The sequence below is a fragment of the Orcinus orca genome, chromosome 9 (genome assembly GCF_937001465.1).
Source record: "Orcinus orca chromosome 9, mOrcOrc1.1, whole genome shotgun sequence".
Taxonomy (NCBI): domain Eukaryota; kingdom Metazoa; phylum Chordata; class Mammalia; order Artiodactyla; family Delphinidae; genus Orcinus; species Orcinus orca.
In genome coordinates, this window is record NC_064567.1 from 31924283 (window position 1) to 31947767 (window position 23485).

Below are 23485 nucleotides of genomic sequence, written 5' to 3' on the forward strand. Positions count from 1 at the left end.
ATAGAAATGTTTAATATCTGCACTGTTCAGTATCATTGCCACTTAATACACATGGCACTTGATCACTTGAAATGTGGCCATTGTGGGTGACTGAGGAACTGAATTTTACATTGTGTTTCATTTAAAATAATTTCATTTAATTTACGTGGTCATACAAGGCTGGTGGGCGGCTACTGTACCGGACAGTGCATGAATAGACTAAAACTGTTAGTTAGATAGCGGTGTAGCCAGAGTATTTATTATATACCCATGCTAAGTATCAGGAGTCTGATGATGGTGTCCTCTAAGGATAGATCCCTGAACAGTCAACGTGATGATTCACGAACTTTGCAAATGACCCCAAATGAAAAAGAGTAGCCAGTATTTAGAAGCTAGGTCACAATTTAACTTATATAGATAATTTGTCTCTATGATTTAAAAAATAATGGCATGTCGGGGATAGAATATACAGCATATACATACGGAAAGAGAAATTAAGTGCCTCTTTCTGAAAGGCTTATTTGCTAAATGAACTAGTAAACATCTTCGGACACGTGATAGATGAAGGTTGATCATCTATATAGTAAAACACCAACAGTATGATTTCAAAAATAAGATGTGATGGAGAACTACAGCAAGAATATATTCAAGACCTAGGAGGAACCCTACCATGACATAACCTGGCTAGGTACAAGTTTGATACTCACAACGAAAGAAAATAGGCGTGAAAAGAGAAGAAAACTGCCAAGGCCAGGTACAGAAAAGGTTCAAAAATGTGAATACAACCACGTGAGGTATAACGGTCCAATATTCTATCATGAAGAACTTTAATAAACTACAAAGAAGACACTCCTAAATACTTCACTGTGGAATATCTTCAGAGGCCTTTAAGTATGACTTAACGGTTCTAAACACTCTGGATGCTGAGCCTAGTTAATAACAGCAATCCCTTCCTGTCATAACAGATGTTCCGGCCTCCCTTCGTGTCCCCATCCAATCCATTTTCCATATAGCAGACAGAGTGATCTTTTTTAAAGCATAAAAAAGTCATATCATACCCTGAATGAAGCCTTTCAAAGGCTTCCTGTTGCATTTAAAATAAAACCCAAACTCTTTACTTCAGCCAATGGTTCTGCAAACCTGTTTCTGGCCTGCTTTTCCAATGTCACCATGTGACATGCCACTCACTTCTCTCTCCCACTGTTCCAATTGTGCTGGCCTCCTCTCAGTTTCCATAATTTACCAAACTTTTCCAAGACCTTTGCATTTGCCCCAGTTTCTGCATGTCTGAGTCCTTCTTATTTTTCAGGTATGAATGAAATGTCATTTCGTCAGGAAGCCTTCCCTGTCTATCCTCCTTTGCCCAGATTTATATTAGCCCTTATTATAATATAAGTGCCTTATATTAATAAGGCTAATATAAGTGCCTTATATTAATAAGGCACTTATTACACTCTGTGATTATTTCCATCAAAATGTATTTATCCTCTGTTCTCTTTCCTATTATAGCCTTAGTGTCTAAAACAACGCCCAGTAAACAGTAGGCATTCGGTAAATCTGTACTTAATAAATAAAGGAAGGGATAAATAAGAGTATACTTAAATAAAAAATACAGGGACTTCCCTGGTGGCATGATGGTTGGGACTCTGCACTCCCAATGGGGGGGGCCTGGGTTCAATCCCTGGTCAGGGAACTAGATCCCACGTGCATGCCACATCTAAGAGTTCGCCTGCCACAACTAAGACCCAACGCAACCAAATAAATAATAAATAAATATTTTTTTAAAATAAAAAATACCAATGTCAACAGACAGAAATTATATACTAATCACATAGAAAACATTTAAAAAAGCATAACATATCATGATATGTTATGTAGGATAAAGATAAAGAACCGGAACCAATTCATTCTATAAGTTCTGTGCAGAATTCAGAGCTCTTCCCAAGTCACACAAGGAGATCTGTGTGTAAGTGACTACCATTTATATAGTATTGGCATTTTGAGTTTTCACCAAGGAGCACAGTATTATGAATGCTCTGCTAACATAAGTACATTAGTGTATTCTATCTGTACACTCTGTTTTGTACTTCATGGTATACACAGCATATAGAATTATGCCTGACATACTGAAAGAACTAAAAAAATACATGTTGAATTAGTAAGTGGCTGAATGAATGACAGGCAGTAATAGTAAAGTGACACCTTGTTATGACTTAATCGCAGATTTCAATGCTTTGCAGGTTAAATCACGCCCTAAAACATAGACACTTGCTAAGTAATGCTGCCTTAAAAGTATTACTATCAATAAAGGTATAACTATCATTAAGGTATTATGGGAGCATATATTGTGTATACTAATAATGTAAAGCCACCTAGTGATTCCTCATTAGCAAACAGAAGGGAAATCATAAGGGAATAGTATGTAGCAGTTCTCTGACACTTTTCTTAAAACTCTCAGGAATAAAAGGACTAAACTGGATCTTTAGATACTCCAGGCAACAATAATACCCTCTGGTTGTTGTAAAAGTAAGGAGGAAACTGCCTCCTACTGTATAATTTGCGTTTCTTCTCTATCTAGTCAATGCTGTACTGCCAAGTTAGAGCACTAGAGAGACCAACATAATAGAAATTTAAAAGCCTATATCCCTGGTGCTAATATCTAAGAACTTAACAGAAGACATTGTTCTATGATAAAGAAAACAGTATAAAAATATAAGGTAGACTGACTCCTTTATCAAAATGACACTCTAATGATAATTGGTAACAAACTGAGTAGACCAAACTAATTTTTTCAGTTTAGCACTTTGAAGAAATAAAAAAGTTATTACTTTCATACTCTAAAAGGGAAGTTTATTGAACCTACTCTATAAAATTATAAAATCTAGATTGAAGTGGCCCCTATGAAAACTAAAAATGGGTATATCACTTCCACAAAGGAAGAAATGTATCTTAACTTTTCTTTAGGTTCTCTGATCATGTTGAGTATGACGCTCTAAATAAAGTTTAAAAGACCTAAACTATCTTCCTGGATTAGCACTTGTACCATGATGCAAAGCACATATGAGATATTTCAATGGTAATGAGAAGAGGCACATTGGTATTAAGAAAGGAGCTTAGTCTAAAAGTAAAATTATGTAAAATTTTGATTCAAAGATGTGACAGAATTGTGAACATCTGAATGATTTGTTTAGCTGTATAACGGTGCACATGATGAAAACAATTACTCTTTTTCTACTATCACCAAGTTTTTGTTATTCAAAATTTTGAGAACCAGTCAATTGGCAATGCCTTCAGGATATTGGGCCAAAAAAGGCTCATAATTTTTTATATTATTTCTTGCCTAGAAAATGAGATTACTGGTTATTTTGTCCATTAAAAAGAAAAGTTTTTGCAATAATTGTGAGAGCTCAACTAATAATGGGAAGTTATACAACATTTACATCCTCTGTTGTAGTTTGGTTTCTAGCCTAAAGACAAAGGACCACTGTCTTCTTGAGTAAGTGAGCTGATAATATTGTACACATGTTCAGTGGCTCAACGCTCAGTCTCTAATTAATTAACTATACACTGTGTTGAAAGGCATGTAAGTTCAGCTCTACAGCTCTACAGCTCTACATGGGACAAGGGTCCTGTAAGTGAACATAAATCACCACCACGTTCAGATAGGACTATTTTTTCTCATAAAACTAAACTGAAGACAGTCAAGTAATGTTGATCTTTCAATGAAGAGGTTCAAATCATTAACAATGACAAAGGGCTGGTTTGAGATTAACTGTGGCACAAGACTGAGTTTCATTCGCGTTAATGTTGGTCATTTGGCATGACTGGCAGAGATTAATGAGGTAAATTAAAAATACATTTCAACATAATTTTCATTACCTCATGTGAGAGTCTCAAGTTACTCAACCCCATAGTTTTGTTAAACTGTAAAAGGAATTATTGAAATTTTTACTATATCTCTGTCATGGACTTGTTCACCTCAAACTAGCTTGAGCTTTATAATGATGATAGACATTAAGGATATTAGTAAGAAGAGCAATTAGCATTGCTCATTATATGCCAAGCCCTACAGTAAGTGCTTTATAATCATGATATCTCTTAACCCACAAAAATGACCTTTGAAATTGGTACTATTACAACCTCCATTTTATAGATGAGGAAACTGAGGCTCAGAGAGGTTAACTAACTTGTTCAGTGTCATAGTGTTAAAAACACAGAATTAGAATTCACAGCCAGATCAGTCTGAGTCCAGAGGTGGCACTATGCAATACTGCATCTCACATTCAGCCTCCATTTGTTTTATTAATTTAAAATAGTAGTAGAGCAAAAGAAGTGATATCATCAAAACTCAAAGATCAAATGGAAACCAACACTTTATAGGTGAAGTGGTATGTACAACTTTTGGTACATACCTTTAATATTTTACACTACTTTACCTGGTCAAGGAGGAGTGATAATATTTTATGTGGACTTCTTAACTGAGGTTACAAGCAGCCTAATAAGACAATGGTGTAGTTTTAAGTTTGGGTTTCAGGTATGTATATAATTATACACCCTCAGGAGAGGCAGTACTTCACCTGGGTCATTTCTCCCCCTGAAGGCAGCCTGGGCCTTTATGTTGGATTCAGGCTGTATATTAGGACACATCCAGCAGTATCCTCTGAGATAAATATCTAGAGTAGTCATTCACAGGCTGAATCCAATCCACAGATATGTTTTTTTGTACCCACGTAGTGTTCATTTGTTTGTTTTGCTTTAACCAACTACCCACACTTAAAAATGAGAAATTTTTACAGAAAAAATCTGTAGTTTCATCTTATGTTGAAAAATAAGAAGGTTTAGTGAAACTGATCCCAAAACCCCTCATGGGAAGTCCTTGGCTGGTGTTGAGTTACGACTGCCTCCGTTCGACAATTGGAGGGCAAATATTCTCCATCCAGCCTCCAAGCCACTTCACCACTAGACATCCTCTGCCAAGCCTCTTTTCTCATTTAAGTGGCTGCTCCTGACCTAGAGAATAACCTCATTCACCAACCAGCTTCAGAAACCTCTTACCTTAATGCAGAACTGAACCTGTGACCTACTGCCCCCCTCTTTTGTTTTAACCTGGTGATGTGAAGGAGAGCAGCATGGTAAAGAGACCATGATGGTGGCATTGAAGACAAGAGAATTCTGTAAGCAAATGGGTGATTTGAATCTCTGAAAGGCTTATTTAAAATGATTTCTAAGCCACTAATATATATTTATTTTATTTTGTGAGGAAATAGTCTTTTAAAGGTGGTGATTCATCACTGGCTTTAATAATGCAATATCTAGAGTCAAATGAATTTAATATTTAGTACAGAATAATTTTCATTGTTTAAATTCAATTCATATAAAGACATTCTACTTTGAGGTTTTGAATGTCTCAAAAACTCTTCATATAGAAGATATGTGCTTAAGTATATTTTATATGCTATGTATGAAGTAATAAAATATCAGTAGAAGAACTATACATATCATTATATGATATAAAATTTCATATATACACTTACATTTATGCATATATATACATTTATACATGTACATATATATATCCTTCCAAACTATTCCTAATTTAACTTTAAATCACATTAATATTTAATAACAGAAAATTCTTACCTCAGCCAGAAAAATGACTAAGCACCAAATTAGCACAAAAAGTAAGCTCTTGCGGACAGTAATATATCGAAGGTATGTGTTCCATGTAGTCACTGCTGGTATGTTCTCCACATCATCAAAAAAGCACTCCTGAAAAAAAGAATCATAGCTATTACAATGTGACAATACAGGTTCACACTAGCACTGTGGTTTTATTTTGAATGTGTGGAAATAAAGGAATATTACTATTTGAAACTAAGTGAATTTCAACAAATATAAACCATTATGAATGACACATGTGATGTCACTCCACAGCCAATATAATGTCCACTGGAGCAACATAGCTTTTTGAAAAATGAGAAACACTGCAATTCTTCAAACTCTGAATGTAATATTGCTGATAAAACAACTGTATTGTTTTTGAACAATTTTACCATTTTAATGCTTAACAGTGTCACACATTTTATCAAATAAATGGTACCAGCAAACTGAAGCTTCCCAGAACCGTCCTTGACTTAACTTTGAGAGCTATAGTTCAATAATTTGAAAGAGAGAAAATCCAGATATTTCAAAGGGAAAGGATAGTTTTGTTTCTTATAAAGTCAACAAAATTCACAAAAGAAGCACTAGAACATCAAAGAAAGGGTCCTAGGAAATTGGAATATGACACGCTGGTTAGATGTAAAAATTTTCGAAGCCAAGTAAACCTGGATTTGAATCTGGACTCTATCATTGACTTCCTAGGAGCTGCTTGAATTCAGGCAGCTGAACTTCTCTAAAATTTAGTTTCCTTCTCTATAAATGAGGATAATGAGAGGACCTTCTAAGAATATGCTCATGGCACTAGAAGCAATCAATAAATACTATTATCAGTCAAAGTGATCATTCTTTACAATTAAACTTATAGAATCAGGTTTGAGAAATTCATTCAGATTGGTATTAAAACCATACAGATAAATTATCTTTTAGGAAATCTTTTTTAAGATTATAGAAACACTGAAAGTATGTATTTTAGAGATCATCTATTCTGTTCCCTCATTTTACAAAGAAAGAAACTTTGGCCCAGAGCCATTAAATGACATGTGACTTGCCAAAGGTCACACTACTCGTAATTGATCTATACTATTAAACATATCAATTTATTACAACACTGTTTCATCCAAGGCACTTAAGGAATTTTTCTAGTTTAAAAAAAAAACCCTCCTCTTTTCTATTGCCTATTTTAAAAATAAAAGCATTTTATTCTTTAGAACTTAATATAAAAGACTTTCTACCTGAACGTTGGCACTAGTATATGTTGAATTTCACATACCTTCTTTAAAAGAAACCTGCCCAGGAATCCTACGTATAATGAAATTTAAATGATAAAAAAGCTCACATTAACTAAATTCAGGCAAGACTGAGGTATAAACCAGAAGGTTAGTCCTGTTGAGAGACTAGATGTTTATATACCTTATAGAGGCTACCTGCATACAGAAACATTTCTTTGTCTCTCAATAACTGAAGCTATTATTTGTTTATATATTTGTTTTCACTCCACCTCTTCCCTCAGAGGTTTTAGGAGGGTAATGAAACAGATTTATAATAATTCATAATTTTTCTCATTAATAATAATGATTATCACTGCTTAGGAAAGGACTCAATATTAGTCCTTGCTTTGACTTACAATACATCTGACGGTAAGAGACACCACAAAAGGCAATAGTTGATTCTTTCACATCTCCAAGTTGCTTTACATAATGTACATACTTTGGACTTCGGGAATCTTAAAAATAAACCTCATCCTAAACTCAAATTTGAGTAAGTTTTGCTACATAGTATGTATTACATCCCACTCTTTGTGGCCAAAAGAAAAAAAAGAAAGGAAAACACAGAAACACCACACTGATTACTTATACACACCCTTAAATCTTCTTCATTAATTTCTTCACTTATTTCAAAGCCAGTATCTTCAGATAACCGTCTTGAATATATATCTATTTCAGTTAAATTCGCCTGAGGGGCCAGTGACATTTTTCGTGTGGATGTCGCTGTCTTTCGCTGAATGCTTTGACCTTGGTTCACCGAGGAGCGGGTCATAAGGTTCAGGACTGACTGCCTCCTTCGTCCCTGAAATGTGGGACCAGCATCGATCATGTTGCTCCGAGGCAGGATAGCCTCTCCCAGTTCAGAACCGGAAACTAAGGATAGTCTTCTCTCTGAAGGCTCAACAGAATCGTCTTCGATGCCATTCATTTGTAATGGAGTCTTCTGTACAAATGAAAATTTCCTCATAGAGCTGATTGAATTGAGAATGGAGTTCTTCCTTTTTTCACCAAACTCTCCAGTCTGTTTAAAAGATTGCTTTTTCGTTTCATTCCAGGACACAGAAGTATCTCCTTCTAGTGAGAAACGCCGTAAAGTCTCAGTTATGATTGAATTTCTTCGTTCTGCAGTAAACTGGTCAAAAGTGTCATATCCCATGAGCTTTGAGCTGAAGTCGGGCCGTTGATTTTGTAATTCAGAAAATGTCCCATAAAAATAGCTGCTACCTTCATGTAAAATTAATATTTTGTCAGCTTTCTTTAAATGTTCCATTTTAGAAGTGACCAAAATCCTAGTTTTGTTAGCCATCAATTTACAGACACAGCTTTAAGAATATAAAAATATATAAATATTAATTTAATAAACAATTTATTACAATAGTATATATATTGCATTTTAACATTTTATTAACCTATTCTTGTATAAAACCTCTACCATACAATGTTATTATTATACTTAAGATAAGTAAATATTCAATAGTAACTAATTTGCACTTCTTGAATTATTATGACATGAAATACTGTATTATTGAATTATTATAGTATGCTACGTTATAAAATTGAGTGTTAACAGACCTAGAATGAAATTAAATATCTGATATTAAATAAACATTTGACTTTGAATGAACTGGTTACCCTCTGGGTCATGGCTGATTCATCTAGAAAATAAGGGAATCGTTAGATGACCTTTAAGATTCCTTAGGGTTTATATTTCTACATGTCTTCTAAAATGTCAGAGCTTTCTTGTTCTTTAAACTTTCTACTCATTTCCTTTTACATTTTAAGTTGACCACCAATTTTGTCCTCAAGAGCTTATATTAAGACTAATTTTATTTGTTAAAAACACAACAACAGGGCTTCCATGGTGGCGCAGTGGTTGAGAGTTCACCTGCCGATGCAGGGGACACGGATTCGTGCCCCGGTCCGGGAAGATCCTACATGCCGCGGAGCGGCTGGGCCCGTGAGCCGTGGCCGCTGAGCCTGCGCGTCCGGAGCCTGTGCTCCGCAATGGGAGAGGCCACAACAGTGAGAGGCCCGCGTACCACAAAAAAACCCACAAAAAACAAAAAACACAACAACAATAACAAACCTGAGAATTGGATAATACATTTGACCGTCCTCCAACAAAACTTCCCTCTAAGTCTAGAAGTAAATCCTGACTAGAACCATCTGAGACCAATTTCTTTTTGGCATTAAAACATTTTATATTATATATTGATAGAAAGAGGCATCATTCTAGTCTATACTCTAACATACTAACATAACTAGCAAAGTTTATATTGGTAAGAAGGTACTTATAGTTACAGGATTATAAAAATAGTATCATAGGTATTAAATTTTGCTAAATTCTAGGAAAGGTGCTTCTAGGAAAAACATGGCCATTTTATACACACACAATCTACATCCTTATTGATTAAAATGAATCATGATAATTCTCTTAATAAACTACTTTATAGTCTATGAAATCATTTTGAAACCTTAAAATCAAGTTATATAACTAACTGTTCCTGGTAGGAACTTCACATACGTTGAGCCCTAATGGGAGCTCCAATGAAATGTATACCCTGAGCTTTGTGTGACTGAGGAGAAGGTTCTGAAGGAGGTATTGAGGTAGATGAATAGTCTGAGCATTCACCTATATTAAAACATTAAAACCTTCAGTTTCTTTGGTTCCTTAAGAAGTTTACTACCTAAGGAGGAGATAAAATAAAATACTAACACGAAAAAAGTGAATAAAAAGTTTAAGTATAATAATCAATTAAAATAATATAAGCTATGTCACAAGACAATAATACTATAAAAACCTACATAAATAGTGATTGTTAAAGTAATAATGGGAAAAATTGGTTCAGCATAAGGTGGACAGAAAAGTGGATGTGATCTTTAATGTTGACCATAGAGGGAAGATCAGATTTGAGTAAGTGGCTACATTACATTCTGCCATTCTGAGTCACAATGGTGGACATATTTCTCAAGCAGTAATATGCAGCCTATGGTGGTATAGTTGTTCCTTCTTGTCTTTTAGCATGAATAAGTTATTCAAAGAACATACCTTTCAAATATTTCTTTTTCTGTTAACACATCTAGGTATCCAAAGGGAGAGTCTAATAGGTACAAATCAGCATCTCTGTATACTGCTCTAAAAAGAAAATGGAAATGAAATTAGATTCCTTCAATATTTCCCATGTCTTTTGGTATGGATTATTTTAAGTGAAGAACAAAAAGATAAGTCATATGTGATTTTTATGGCTTTTCACAATACTCCAAAAACTGCTGAAGTGGTTTTGCTAAATATAAGTGACATACACTTGAAGTTACAAAAGTTACAAACTGAATCACACCATACATACAATTTTAAATATTACCTCAAAAAAGAAAAAGAAAACCTTTTAACAGTAGTATCTATTTACAGCCAAGCACTATGCCACACGCTGGGAATACAATCGTAAAAATTACACAAGTTCTGCCCTCAAAGGTCTTGCATTTTGGTGGGAAACAAAGAAGAATAGACTGTTTCAAACCTGTAAAATGTCAGAGACAGCAATTAAATTGCAGCACTTATGTGAAATTATTTTTTAAATATTTTTGCAGTGTTGACTGTTACCAACAAATTGATAGCAGTGTTGTTACGGCTGTATGATTGACATTGCTCTTTGCTCCTTATAGTCTTAGTTTCTGGACCATACTCATAAAAATGCCACACAAATGAAGGATGAAAAATTTGCAATGAAACTGTATACCCATATTATTTCATATTAGAAAATTTTAGAAAATTTTACTATTTTCTAAGTTAAAAAATAAAATTTTATGAGCAAGTAAAATCTTCATTAAGTTGATCTTAGGACAGTAATAAGATGAAGATATGGTCCCATATGAACGCAAGTGAGGCAATTTCTTCATAACATTTAAATTTTTTCAGCTGTGGTTGTTAGTACCCTATACCTGTGCCAGTCACATAGCATTCAGTGTTTACGTATAATTCTGTAAAAAAGGAAACTGTGTTTAGTCAGCAGGTAACTAAGAGAAGTAATAATAATAATAATTAAAAAACAGAACTGACAAAAAGTCAAAGTAAAATCTAGAAGAACCTTTGCAGTGTAAATTATTTTTCAAGATAACACGTAAGAACTAGATAAAAGTCCCCCATCTAAATGTACCCTCGAGGGCTTTCTTCCCTTACTCAGCTCTTCTCTCTATCTACACATCTATGACCACAGTTTCTCAAGAGATCAGAAATAACATATTCATCATCCCCAAATGGACACCACATGACACATTCAGATCAGAAGAGCAATAAACAATTATTTTCTTTAATGCCTCAAACTGTGTGCATTTTATAATAAAACTGCATCTTCAACTGGTAAATACAAACTCAATTCTATTCTGAATGCCTGAAGCCATAGAGCATATCTTACCTAAATTTGAAATGAAATGTTTAAGACAAGTCTTACTTTGGCTCACAGATTAATCAACTTTCAGTTATTTAGAAAATATTATTTTGTCTGTGAATTATCCATATCTATTGATTTATTACTTGACATTGTAATCCCAAGATAAGGTGTGGTTTAATGTAGAGTCAAGACGACCTGGTTCAAATTGTAACCCTAGAATTTCCCAGTGTGGATTTTGGCAAGTTAAGATCTAACCTCCTCATTTATCTCATTATCTCTTCTATAAGTTGGGGAGAACAATCCTTTTTTGGCAGAGTGATATGGGGATTAAGTAAAATTACAAATGTACTCATGCACACCCAACCCAGAATAGTACTAGGCAACTGTAGGTGCTCAGTGAGTTAGTTTCCTGTCCCAGCTTTTGAAAGCACAAGAAAGTAAGGGAAAGAAGCCAAAATATCAATAAGTCAAGGTGATTTCTTGCTAACAACTTCGGCAACACACTAAGAAGAATCTTGTTCAAATAAAACTGGAGTAACATTTGCCATACCACATCACCAATAATTTTTTAAACTGAGAGTTACAATTTAACCGCAAAGGTTTCTTCTTGACACAAATTAACTATACATATATATATATATATATATATATATATATATATATATATATATATATATATACACTTCCCTTTGACACTTCAAAATGCTTAGGCCAAGAATGTCTCCACCAAGGGACCACCATAGCCCCCACTATATTAGATGTGCTTGTCCTATTTATTTTTCTTTAAAGATTACAGACTTTAAGCTAAGTGACATCATTTGCCCTGTTATCTCTGTCATGAGATTAATTAGTTATGTTGAAAATTTTGAAAATTTATGTTTATCTAAACCAAGTAGCATAAACAGAAGCCTAGAGCAGGTGTGTACATTTTGGGATGGGGCGAGCAAGGAACTGTATGAAGGACTAAATAAAAATTTACATCTTCTCTTTCCTGGGCTAGGCAGAGTGCCAGGGTTTTCCATTTGTAGTCAATCATATCATGAGGCAAACAAACACACACACCAACATAAGGGTATGCATTTTGAAAAAGCCATCAGCTTTATCAGACATGAACACTATATCATTAACTATAATTCTTAAAGGTTATTCTTAACCTGCTACCTATAAGATCCTGGGCATTTTTCAATTCCAGAAACAGAATATAAAGAAATAGAGAATCATCTATAATTTTTTACATGCATGATATTTACAACAAATGCTCACTGGACCAATAATCAGATATTCACCTTGCTAAAGAAATTCTTGCTTGCTGACCTCCACTCAATGTGATTCCACCATCTCCAAGAACTATGTTGTCTTTCTCTGCAAATTTGGAGATGTCCTATTATCAAAAATAGACAGAGAGGAATTGTCAGTATGTTGGACCTGAATTTGAAAGGTACATTTTCCTTCAAATGCAATCGTATATCAGACTTCTGCTTTAACCACAGCAGAAATTGTGAACACCGCATCTCAGTTATTTTAAATGCATTTCAACTGCTCAAAACATTGTTGAAATTTTATAAAGAAAACTTTAATTTTTCAAATGTTATTTATGATAAGTAAATAAGAATTGGAAAATATCAGAAAGTAAAGCTTATGCATATTTATGATATGTAAAGATGTGTGTATATCATCCATTGACCATTTTACAAACCCAAGTGCTATTAATGTGCTAAAGTGCACTTCCTTTCAATTTAAATTCACTCCTTTAAAAGGAAATCCCCAAAGATGAATAAACCTCCTAATAAGAGAAACTAAAAGAATACCATTTACAGCTCCCTGCAGTATCTAAGCATATTCAGTGACCAGGGGTACAAGGCATCTCTTTTCCACACTTCTCTCACCTACCCACCCAAACAACACAGCCTTCTCCCTCATCCATCCTCCCACCTCATTCTTATGTCCTCTCCCCATCCGCTCTGTCTCTCCTGTCACCTCCCTGCCACACGTGTCCTGTCATCCCTTCTCCAGTTAATGAACTCTGTGGCAACAACCATGCTAGACATTGTGAAAGATTAGATTTTATAAGAAACAGTCCTCAAATTGCAGTCATTGTAAGTCTAACTTGGAAAATAAGCCATAATCCTGGAGAAAGCTAAAAAACATCCCAAAGAATCAATTAACCATTTTAAGATAATAAAATATGCAATTAATTGGCAAATTAATTGTTCAGAATATAGAAGTATTGTAAAGTAAGTAGAAAATGCTATAATGCTTTCTGGAATAGGTGAGGTTTGCCCTGAGACTTGAGAATGTGACGAGTTAGATGGATAGGATTCTCTCTTTAATTCAAAACAAGTTCTTTGCCTTTTCTTTTCTCAACCCCATACATCTTCTCTTTTCTTTTGTTACCACCTTCTTCTCTCTCCCTCTATTAAAAATACTCTTCCACTCTATTCCTCCTTTTGCTTTCACAATCTAGAAGCAGTACATCTGCTCTCCTTGAACTGACATGAACATTACCTGTATTTAAATTGTCAAAATGGTTACTTATATTGTCCATTTGTTTTTGTTATCCACCATATGAAAGTCAAATAGAACTTCATACACAAAACTGTAAACTCACAAAGCTGGTAAATTAGTACATGATCATTCATATTAAAAGCTAGTTGGCAGCTCCTGTAGGCTTAGAACCATGCCAGCCACTGCCCCCAAGGAATGGTTGCTGTCAATACTCCTGAGCTAAGGGGACCAAAAAGGATAAAAAATGTGACTTAAAAAATGCTGACATGTTGGAGGAGATACAGCAGGACCCAGTGGAGCTAGCTACTCAGGCACTGGAGAAATACAACACAGAGAGGTCATTGAGACCCATAGAGCACTGTGATGAGGAGGACCTTCTGAAGTTATGAGACACGTGAAACGAAGTGCTTCATTTCTTTCCACTGGACTGAATTTTTTTGTTCAACTCATGGACCAGGCCACATAACCAGGATTCCATCCAAATAACAAGGACTACAGCTAAATTCCACACCCGAGGTTTTAAATCTCAGTCTTGCTAAGGGAGCATGTCCAGGAGCACCTCAGCCTTTAAGCCTTTAGTGAACAGTTCTATGCAGCACAACCTCTGTACTCAATTTAGAGCAATTAGTAAAATGGCTCACATGTGTATTTCTTCTCTGCTGCACCATATTTTCCTTCCCCATATCCCATTCCCTTTTTAAAAAATTAAATCTTTTAGAGGAAAAGAAAGAATAATTTATCTTATATGAATAGATTGAGTGCAGGCTTTTGTAAAGGAGGCACATTTTCTAACACAACCTTTTTTTTTTTTTTTTGGCTGCATTGGGTCTTCATTGCTGTGTGCGGGCTCTCTCTAGTTGCAGCGAGTGGGGGATACTGCTTGTTGGGGTGCGTGGGCTTCTCATTGCGGGGGCTTCTCTTGTTGTGGAGCACGGGCTCTAGGTGTGCGGGCTTCAGTAGTTGTGGCTCGCGGGCTCAGTAGTAGTGGCTCACGGGATCTAGAGCACAGGCTCAGTAGTTGCGGCACACGGGCTTAATTGCTCCTCGGTACATGGGATCTTCCCGGAACAGGGCTTGAACCTGTGTCCCCGGCACTGGCAGGTGGACTCTCAACCACTGTGCCACCAGGGAAGCCCTCTGACACAATCTTAAAAAACCAGAGGTTGCTGGAATTATTGGAGTTTTTTTTTCAAATTTGAATTCAATACATTATCAGTTAAATCAGTTAAAATTTCTTTTTTTTTTAAATTTAGAAATATCAGTAGTTATTTTGATGGTACGCTAATAATACAGTTACATTTAGGGGATTATAGATTTGGAGGGTGTAGAATCCTAGCCCAGTGCAAGAGTTTAACAAATATTTGTGGAATGAAGGAAGAAAAAAGGAGAGAATGGATGAAGGAAAGGTAAACAAACATTAAGTGACAAAGAAACAGGTGCATATAAGAAAATAAGAAAGGTGTACAGCATAGAAAAAGAAAGAAAATGGGAAAAGGAATAATTGTCAGAAGAAGTAGACATCTGTAGGAAAAAGTAGGAAGATACTGGCAGCATAAAGAGACAAGAAAAGTGAAGGGAAAGATAGGAAATGATAGAAGACAAGGAACTATAATTGACACTTTAGCAAATATCTCGAGTGAATGTAAATGTCCAAAGAATACAAATGCAATTTATTTCAATAATTTTCTTCTCTTAAGACAGAATAAATAAGAGGCTGTTTTAGCCAAATTTCTCTCACAGGAGCCTGTAATATTCATCCTTTAAACAAGCCAAGGAAATAGGAGAGAGAAGGAAAAACAAAATCTCTTTCTTCCTTCCCATATGAGTAGGCTGAAACGTAATATTAGAGAAAGAAATTGGAAGATCCTCAAGTGAGCTTAGACTTTACATGTTCAGATTGAATGGAAAACCATCAATTTCCTCCAAAAAAGACCAGAAATAGCCATTCCTTTGAGTATCACTCCTCAAATCCTGACCTGGAACTGGTCCGGGAAAGGAGAAAATACATTAAGAAAATGAGGGATTCAAGGAAGGAATTGCTTAGATGGTTTCCTGGTACCAAGTTAATCTATTTCAATTATAACCACAAGCTACTCTGTTTCATTTTTAGTTTCAGAACGCTATTAATTTTGAGCTCCTATGATAAGGTACTCTGCCCCGTGCCTGGTCTGTTCAGCACGTTCAGTCAGTAAGCCACGCCTGCATCCCTGGGGTGCCCCAGGCCTGCCTGGCATGATGCCTGGTAAGTGACTGGTCATCTTCTTTGGCCTGCCTTAGATGGAATGGGATTTCTCAATGTGAAATTTCCCCCCATACTTGGGAGAATTTCCAGGTTGGGTGCACCCTGGGAAAATGCCATGACGAACTGAATCTAAGCGTCTCTGCTCCCAAGTCACTGGTGAGCTGAAATCTGAATTATGTTTGCGGTGTCCATTTAGAGAGCTGTTGGGATGTCATGTAAACTATGCTAATGGTGATGGTTCAATAAGTAACAAAGCTGGAATACTGAACTGCATGGCATGGGGCCCAGGATTTGAACCCTGCTCTGCAGGCTTATTGTGAAATCTCAGTTACTTAACAGCTTTGTAACTTAATTCTAACCATAAGCTAGGTGCAATTATAGTCCATCTTTTATAAAGGGTGCTCAGTATAAGAATTAAGAATATGTCATATACAAAGCAATTCAATAAATATAAATCAATGAAGTGAAATGTGCCAATCCAAGTGGAATATTTTTAATTCTAAAATAAAGTTTAAAACAAAATAAAGAACATGAATGGCAACATTGACCAGAGAGCACAATGACTTATTTTGTAGCTCTGTTTCTGCTAATAACTGGATAAGTAGCTTTGGGCAATTCTATTCTGGCCTTCAGTTCTCCCTCTGTAAATGGGAGTAATAGTACCTTCCTTTAACAGTTGCAAAAATTTGAAGTAACTTCATATAAAGAGCTTGGTCCATAAGGCACACTCAAACTTTGGTGATCTGCAATTTTAGAATGATATATTTACCAACAATTTGTGTACATCATTCATTTCCATTTGGCCTTGAGTAGAATGCTTACCTGATGTAATACTCTGCGCCATTTTCATATTAAAGGAAAAGCAGATTCTTATTAAGGCCTGAAAATATAGCCTTTATTAGCATATGATTGTAAGAAACGTACAAGGGATAATGTATCGGAAAAGAATCAGACTTAGAATTGGAAGCCGTGCATTCAAGTCCCAAGTTCACGTGCCTTTACCAAATGTACTTTTGTTGAGGTTGCTATGTATGTAGTCACATGTTTTGAAACTAAAAGTCAAGGTTCTTAAGGGTGACACCATATTCCCAGACAAGATCTAGATACCTTCCAAATGCTACCTCTCTAGAGATGGTTAGTTAATTTTATTTAACATTTTAGCCATGGTAAATTGTGCTATGATATTTTTATTCATCTTATTATCTTCTCATTATAAAAGAATCAAGGAGGGTAGGGAACACCTACTTTCTTTTTTCTGAGAAACTTTTTCATGTTTTTGGGATGATTCTGTAGTATTTGATTAGAAATTTCCACTAGAATATGTTTCAGCAGTACAAACAAATAAGAAGACTATTTTTAACTCCCCACACTTTCTGCTAATTGACTGAGGTACTACTGAATGAAGAACACCTAGTTAGATAAATAAATATTTTAGCAATCAACACCAGAGTAACCTTCTTGATGAGTCAACATCAGAATTCTATAATAAGAAAGCAGCTTGATGCAAGCTCCTTTCAGGAAGCTCTGTGCTTGAATTCACTGGTCCACATTTATTTGCAGTCTGGACTAGACTGGACTGGAAGTGTAAGATTTTGAATTTCAAAATACATAGCTCCGGGCTTCCCTGGGGGCGCAGTGGTTAAGAATCCGTCTGCCAATGCAGGGGACACGGGTTCAAGCCCTTGTCCGGGAAGATCGCACATGCCATGGAACAACTAAGTCCGTGTGCCACAACTACTGAAACTGACACAACTACTGAACTGGTGGCAACAAAAGAGGCCACCGCAATGAGAAGCCAGTGCACCGCAGCAAAGAGTAGCCCCCACTCGCCTCAACTAGAGAAAAGCTCAGGTGCAGCAACAGAGACCCAGCGCAGCCAAAAAAAATAAATAAATAAATTTTAAAAAACACAAAACATAGCTCTGTCAGATGCTCTGTGATCTTCACTGGCATTTGCTACCAAAAAAAAAAAAAAGTCTACTGATAACACCATTGTACATAAATCATTGAGCTTTTGTGATTTTATTTCTATAAGATATATTCTCATGAATGAGATAGCATGGTCACAGGTACGTGTCTTTTCTTTTTAAAAGTTATTGCTGCCAGAATCCTTTACAAAACAACTTTTAAAAGTAACCATTCCAGGGCTTCCCTGATGGCGCAGTGGTTGAGAATCCATCTGCCAATGCAGGGGACACAGGTTCAGGCACTGGTCCAGGAAGATCCCACATGCCGCGGAGCAACTAAGCCTGTCTGCTACAACTACTGAGCCTGCGCTCTATCGATCGCGAGCCACAACTATTAAAGCCCACGCACCTAGAGCTCGTGTTCCGCAACGAGAAGCCACAGCAGTGAGAAGCCCATGCACCTCAACAAAGAGTAGCCCCCGCTCACCGCAACTGGAGAAAGCCCACGCGCAGCAACGAAAACCCAACGCAGCCAAAAATAAATAAATTAATTAATTTTTTTTAAAAAGTGGGGGGCTTCCCTGGTGGCGCAGTGGTTGACAGTCCGCCTGCCGATGCAGGGAACACGGGTTCGTGCCCTGGTTTGGGAAGATCCCACATGCCGCGGAGCAGCTGGGCCTGCGGGCCACGGCCGTTGAGCCTGCACGTCCGGAGCCTGTGCTCCGCAACGGGAGAGGCCACAGCAGTGAGAGGCCCGCGTACGGCAAAAAAAAGAAAAAAAAAAAAGTAACAGTTCCATCATCAAGATTTGATGGAACTGTTACTTTTCTTCACATCATCACCAACAATACGTACCATCACATTTTAATTTTTGCTAACTTGTCATTTTAATTTGCATTTTCCTTAATAATGGTGAAATTTTAAATATTTATTGGTAACGTGGGTTTTGTCTTCTGTGAAATGCCTGTTTTTACCAGATTTTTGTCCTTTTCTTATTAATTCATTTTTCATTGTAAGGTATAGATATTAACAACTTTTTCTTTAATATTTTTAAAACATTTTCCCTGTTTCTACTTTCACTATGTATGTACCATCTGTCATATGCAAAATTTAAATTTTTCATTTAGTCAATATATCTACCTGTAATTAGTATATTGGTTAAAAAATACTACTGCACTTTCAGGTTGTACAGATAGTATCCTAAATTTTCTTGTAAAATATTTATTACTCTTTTTAAACTAAAGAATTTATTCAAGGTATGATTTATGTTTATACATGGTGTGAGATAAGAATGTAGTCTTATTTTCTTTTAGTTGGATAGTAGACATAATTTATTAAATGATGTTTCCACTCAATTTACATATCAACTATCATAGTCTCATATTGCCAAAGATCTATTTCTGGGTTCTCTGTTTGGTTCCTCTGATCCATTCTCTACTCCTACACTAATATTCTGCTGAGTTTTTGGTGTTTAGGTTTTTTTAATGGCTTTAAGTATGATTTAATACCTGACAAAGCACAATTCTTCTTCATAAATTTTTGTCTCTTTTTGCTCACTTAGTCTTCTATATAATAAGAATATTAACAACAATAATATAAATAATAATACTAATAATAGCTAATGGATATTGAGTGCTTACTATGCACCAGGTACTATTTTGAGCATTTTACAAGTATTAACTTCTTTAATACTCATCACAACCCTATCCCCATTTTAAATATGAGAAAATTGAAAGTTAGAAAAGGTTAATATCATTCCAAAGATAACACAGCCAGTAAACAATAGAGCCAGAATTGAAACCAAGGCAGTTTGTCTACAAAGTGTATACTCTTAACTACTCTTTATATTTCCTCCCACATGAAATTTAAGTTCACGTTAATAAAATTCCAAAAACAATCTCATTCAGATGTATTGTGATTTTATTAAATGTATACATAAGTTTGGATGTGATTCGCATCTTAGGATGCTAAATCATATCTTTCCATTAATTCAGTTGTTTTAGATCTTTTGATAAGACTGCAATCTTCTTCATATATGTCCTGTAAATTTCCTGTTACATTTATCCTTAAGTATTTTATGGTTTTCTACTATTGTGAATTGAATAGCTTTTCTTTTTTTCGGTATGTGGGCCTCTCACTGTTGTAGCCTCTCCTGTTGCGGAGCACAGGCTCTGGACGCGCAGACTCAGAGGCCATGTCTCACGGAACTAGCCGCTCCGCGGCATGTGGGATCTTCCCAGACCGGGGCACGAACCCGTGTCCCCTGCATCGGCAGGTGGACTCTCAACCACTGCGCCACCAGGGAAGCCCCTGAATAGCTTTTTATTTCCACTTCTAGATTGTCGTTGCCAGTGTAAAGAAAAGCTGATTATTTTTGTATGCTCATCTACTATTCAGCCATCTTATCATAGTCCCTTATTAATTCTGGCAGGGTTTTGCTCTCCGTTTGCCTTTGCTAGAATCACTTCGGGTTTTTTTAGGTGAACAATTTTTTCACAAACATGTAATATTATTCTTATTTTAAGACAAATGGCATTAACCTTTCACCATTTAAAATAATGCTAGGACTTCCCTGGTAACACAGTGGTTAAGAATCCGCCTGCCAATGCAGGAGACACGGGTTCGAGCCCTGGTCCGGGAAGAACCCACATGCCACGGAGCAACTAAGACCGTGCGCCACAACTACTGAGCCTGTGCTCTAGAGCCCACGAGCCACAACTACTGAAGCCCATGCGCCTAGAGCCCATGCTCCACAAAAAGAGAAGCCACCGCAATGAGAAGCCCGTGCACCACAACGAAGAGTAGCCTCGGGTCACGGCAACTGGAGAAAGCCCACATGCAGCAATGACGATCCAACACAGCCAAAAATAAATAAATAAATAATTTTTAAATAAATAAAATAATGCTTACTTTGGATTGTTTGTTTAAAAAAGGTACGAAGCTCTTTAATGAAGTTTTCTCCTACTATTCTTACTTTGAAGTTTTATTAGAAATAACTGCTGAATTTATGTAAGACTCTTTTAGCATCTACTGACCCTATTTTATGGTTTTCTTCCTTCAATGTAACAAATTATATTGTATTTATAGATTGTTTATATCGAAGCACCCTTGTATTCCTATTCATGAATCTTGCCTGATATTTTATTTTCTATACCATACTGAATTCTATTTAGTAGTATTTTATTTGATAGCATTTTATTTAAATATCTATATTCATAAGTATGATTTATTACAGTTTTCTTTTTTATATAATTTTTCATATTTTGATACAAATACTATTCTGGCTTTAGAAAATGAAGTTTTTCATTTTTTTCTATGATTTGGTATGGTTTAAATAATATTGGAAGTTATGTTATTAAAGGTAAAATAGAACCCAGCTATGAAATTATCTAGTGATAGTGCCTTTTAATTTTTATTAATCCACATTGAACCAACTTTACAATGGTAAGCTGTCTATTCAAGTTTTTTTATGCTTCTTTCTTCAATTTTGATCATTTGTATTTTGCTAGTAAATCATCCAGTTCCTCTAGGTTTTTAACTTTTCAACAGATTTGCACTAATTTTTAATAATAGTTTTAATCTTGTCCATATTTTTGCTTAAGCTTCTTCATCATTCCTAATATTTTAAGTCTTCCTTACTAAAGACAAGGATAGATTTAACTATTTTACTGGTCTTTTCAAAGAATTGGCTTTGAGGAATTATTATATCTTTCATTTATCTGTTTGTTTCCTACTTCATTAAATTTTTATCCTTACTTGCTCCCTCTTTTAACTTATTATTTGGTTGCTTTTTTAAAATTCTCAAGAAAAATACGAATTTTGTGTATTTTTAGGCTTGCTTCTTAACAATAAAGGCATTTAAAGCTATAAATTTCCCTCTGAGTACAGCCATGTTCTATAGATTTTTATATGAAGTGTTCACTCTTTCAGTGTATTCTAGATTTTAAACAATTTATACTCAGTCAGGAGATTTTACCTCTCAAAGTATGTGTTTTTCAACTTAACTAGATTAATCGTAGCTAAACAAATTTTATCTTTTACCAAGCATAGGTAACATGTTTAGTCAGACATTCTCATTAGAAACTCCGAACTATGACTTAAGAAGAAGCTAAGAAACTATTTTTTAAAAAAGAAAAGAAAAGAAAGAAAAGGAAAAAGTTTGAGTGGAAGAAGAGTGCTATTAAAAGGGCTTACATCTATTTCCTAAAATTTTAATGGATTTTTACAGACATTCATTAGCCAAACTTAAAAAATTTGGGTTTGGGCTAAATTTAGCTTAAGAGAAGAGATCTACAAACTTACTTGAAAAAGATCTAAATTGGTATGAAATTTAAGGGTTTTGTTCACTTGTTTCTTTTTTAGAGAACTGAAGATGTTTTAAGTGTTAGATAAGATTTTATCCGCTAGCAGAGGAGTTTCAAGATGGCGGAGGAGTAAGACATGGAGATCACCTTCCTCCCCACAAATACATCAGAAATACATCCACATGTGGCACAACTCCTACAGAATACCTACTGAACGCTGGCAGAAGACCTCAGACCTCCCAAAACGCAAGAAACTCCCCACATACCTGTGTAGGGCAAAAGAAAAAACAGAGACAAAAGAATAGGGACGGGACCTGCACCAGTGGGAGGGAGCTGTGAAGGAGGAAAGGTTCCCACACACTAGGAAGCCCGTTCGCGGGTGGAGACTGCAGGTGGTGGAGTGGGGGAAGCTTTGGAGCCACGGAGGAGAGCGCAGCAACAGGGGTGCGGAGGGCAAAGCGGAGAGATTCACGCACAGAGGATCAGGACGACCAGCACTCACCAGCCTGAGAGGCTCGTCTGCTCACCCGCCGGGGCGGGCGGGGTCTGGGAGCTGAGGCTCTGGCTTCGGAGGTCGAATCCCAGGGAGAGGACTGGGGTTGGCTGCGTGAAACACAGCCTGAAGGGAGCTAGTGCGCCACGGCTAGCCGGGAGGGAGTCCGGGAAAAGTCTGGAGCTGCCGAAGAGACAAGAGACTTTTTCTTGCCTCTCTGTTTCCTGGTGCACGAGGAGAGGGGATTAAGAGCGCCGCTTAAAGGAGCTCCAGAGACAGGCGCGAGCTGCCGCTATCAGCGCAGACCCCAGAAGCAGGCATGAGATGCTAAGGCTGCTGCCACCAAGAGACTGTGTGCAAGCACAGGTCACTGTCCACACCTCCCCTCCCGGGAGCCTGTGCAGCCCGCCACTGCCAGGGTCCCGTGATCCAGGGACAACTTCCCCGGGAGAACACACGGCATGCCTCAGGCTGGTGCAACGTCACGCTGGCCTCTGCTGCCGCAGGCTCGCTCCGCACTCCATGTCCCTCCCTCCTCCCGGCCTGAGTGCACCAGAGCCCCCGAATCAGTGGTTCCTTTAACCCCGTCCTGTCTGAGCGAAGAACAGACGCCCTCAGGCGACCTACACGCAGAGGCGGGGCCAAATCCAAAGCTGAACTCCGGGAGTTGTGCGAACAAAGAACACAAAGGGGAATCAATCCTGGGGGCCTCAGGAGCAGCGGATTAAACTCCACAATCAA

General features: G+C 36.6%; 1 protein-coding gene across 9 annotated transcripts in view; it reads right to left on the reverse strand.

The window, feature by feature from the left end:
- The window catches only part of CFTR (CF transmembrane conductance regulator), a 196442-nt gene that overhangs the window by 71165 nt on the left and 101792 nt on the right, over window positions 1-23485 (reverse strand). For all 9 annotated transcript variants that reach the window (XR_004483338.2, XM_033428228.2, XM_049715192.1 and 6 more), the window contains 4 exons: window positions 12580-12674; window positions 9955-10041; window positions 7501-8227; window positions 5620-5748 (listed from right to left, as the gene is read on the reverse strand). Coding sequence is in view for 8 of the 9 variants with exons in the window: in XM_033428228.2 (XP_033284119.1) it covers window positions 5620-5748; window positions 7501-8227; window positions 9955-10041; window positions 12580-12674 (1038 nt within the window). In the remaining variant the exon portion in view is untranslated. The remainder of the gene's footprint in view (window positions 1-5619; window positions 5749-7500; window positions 8228-9954; window positions 10042-12579; window positions 12675-23485) is intronic.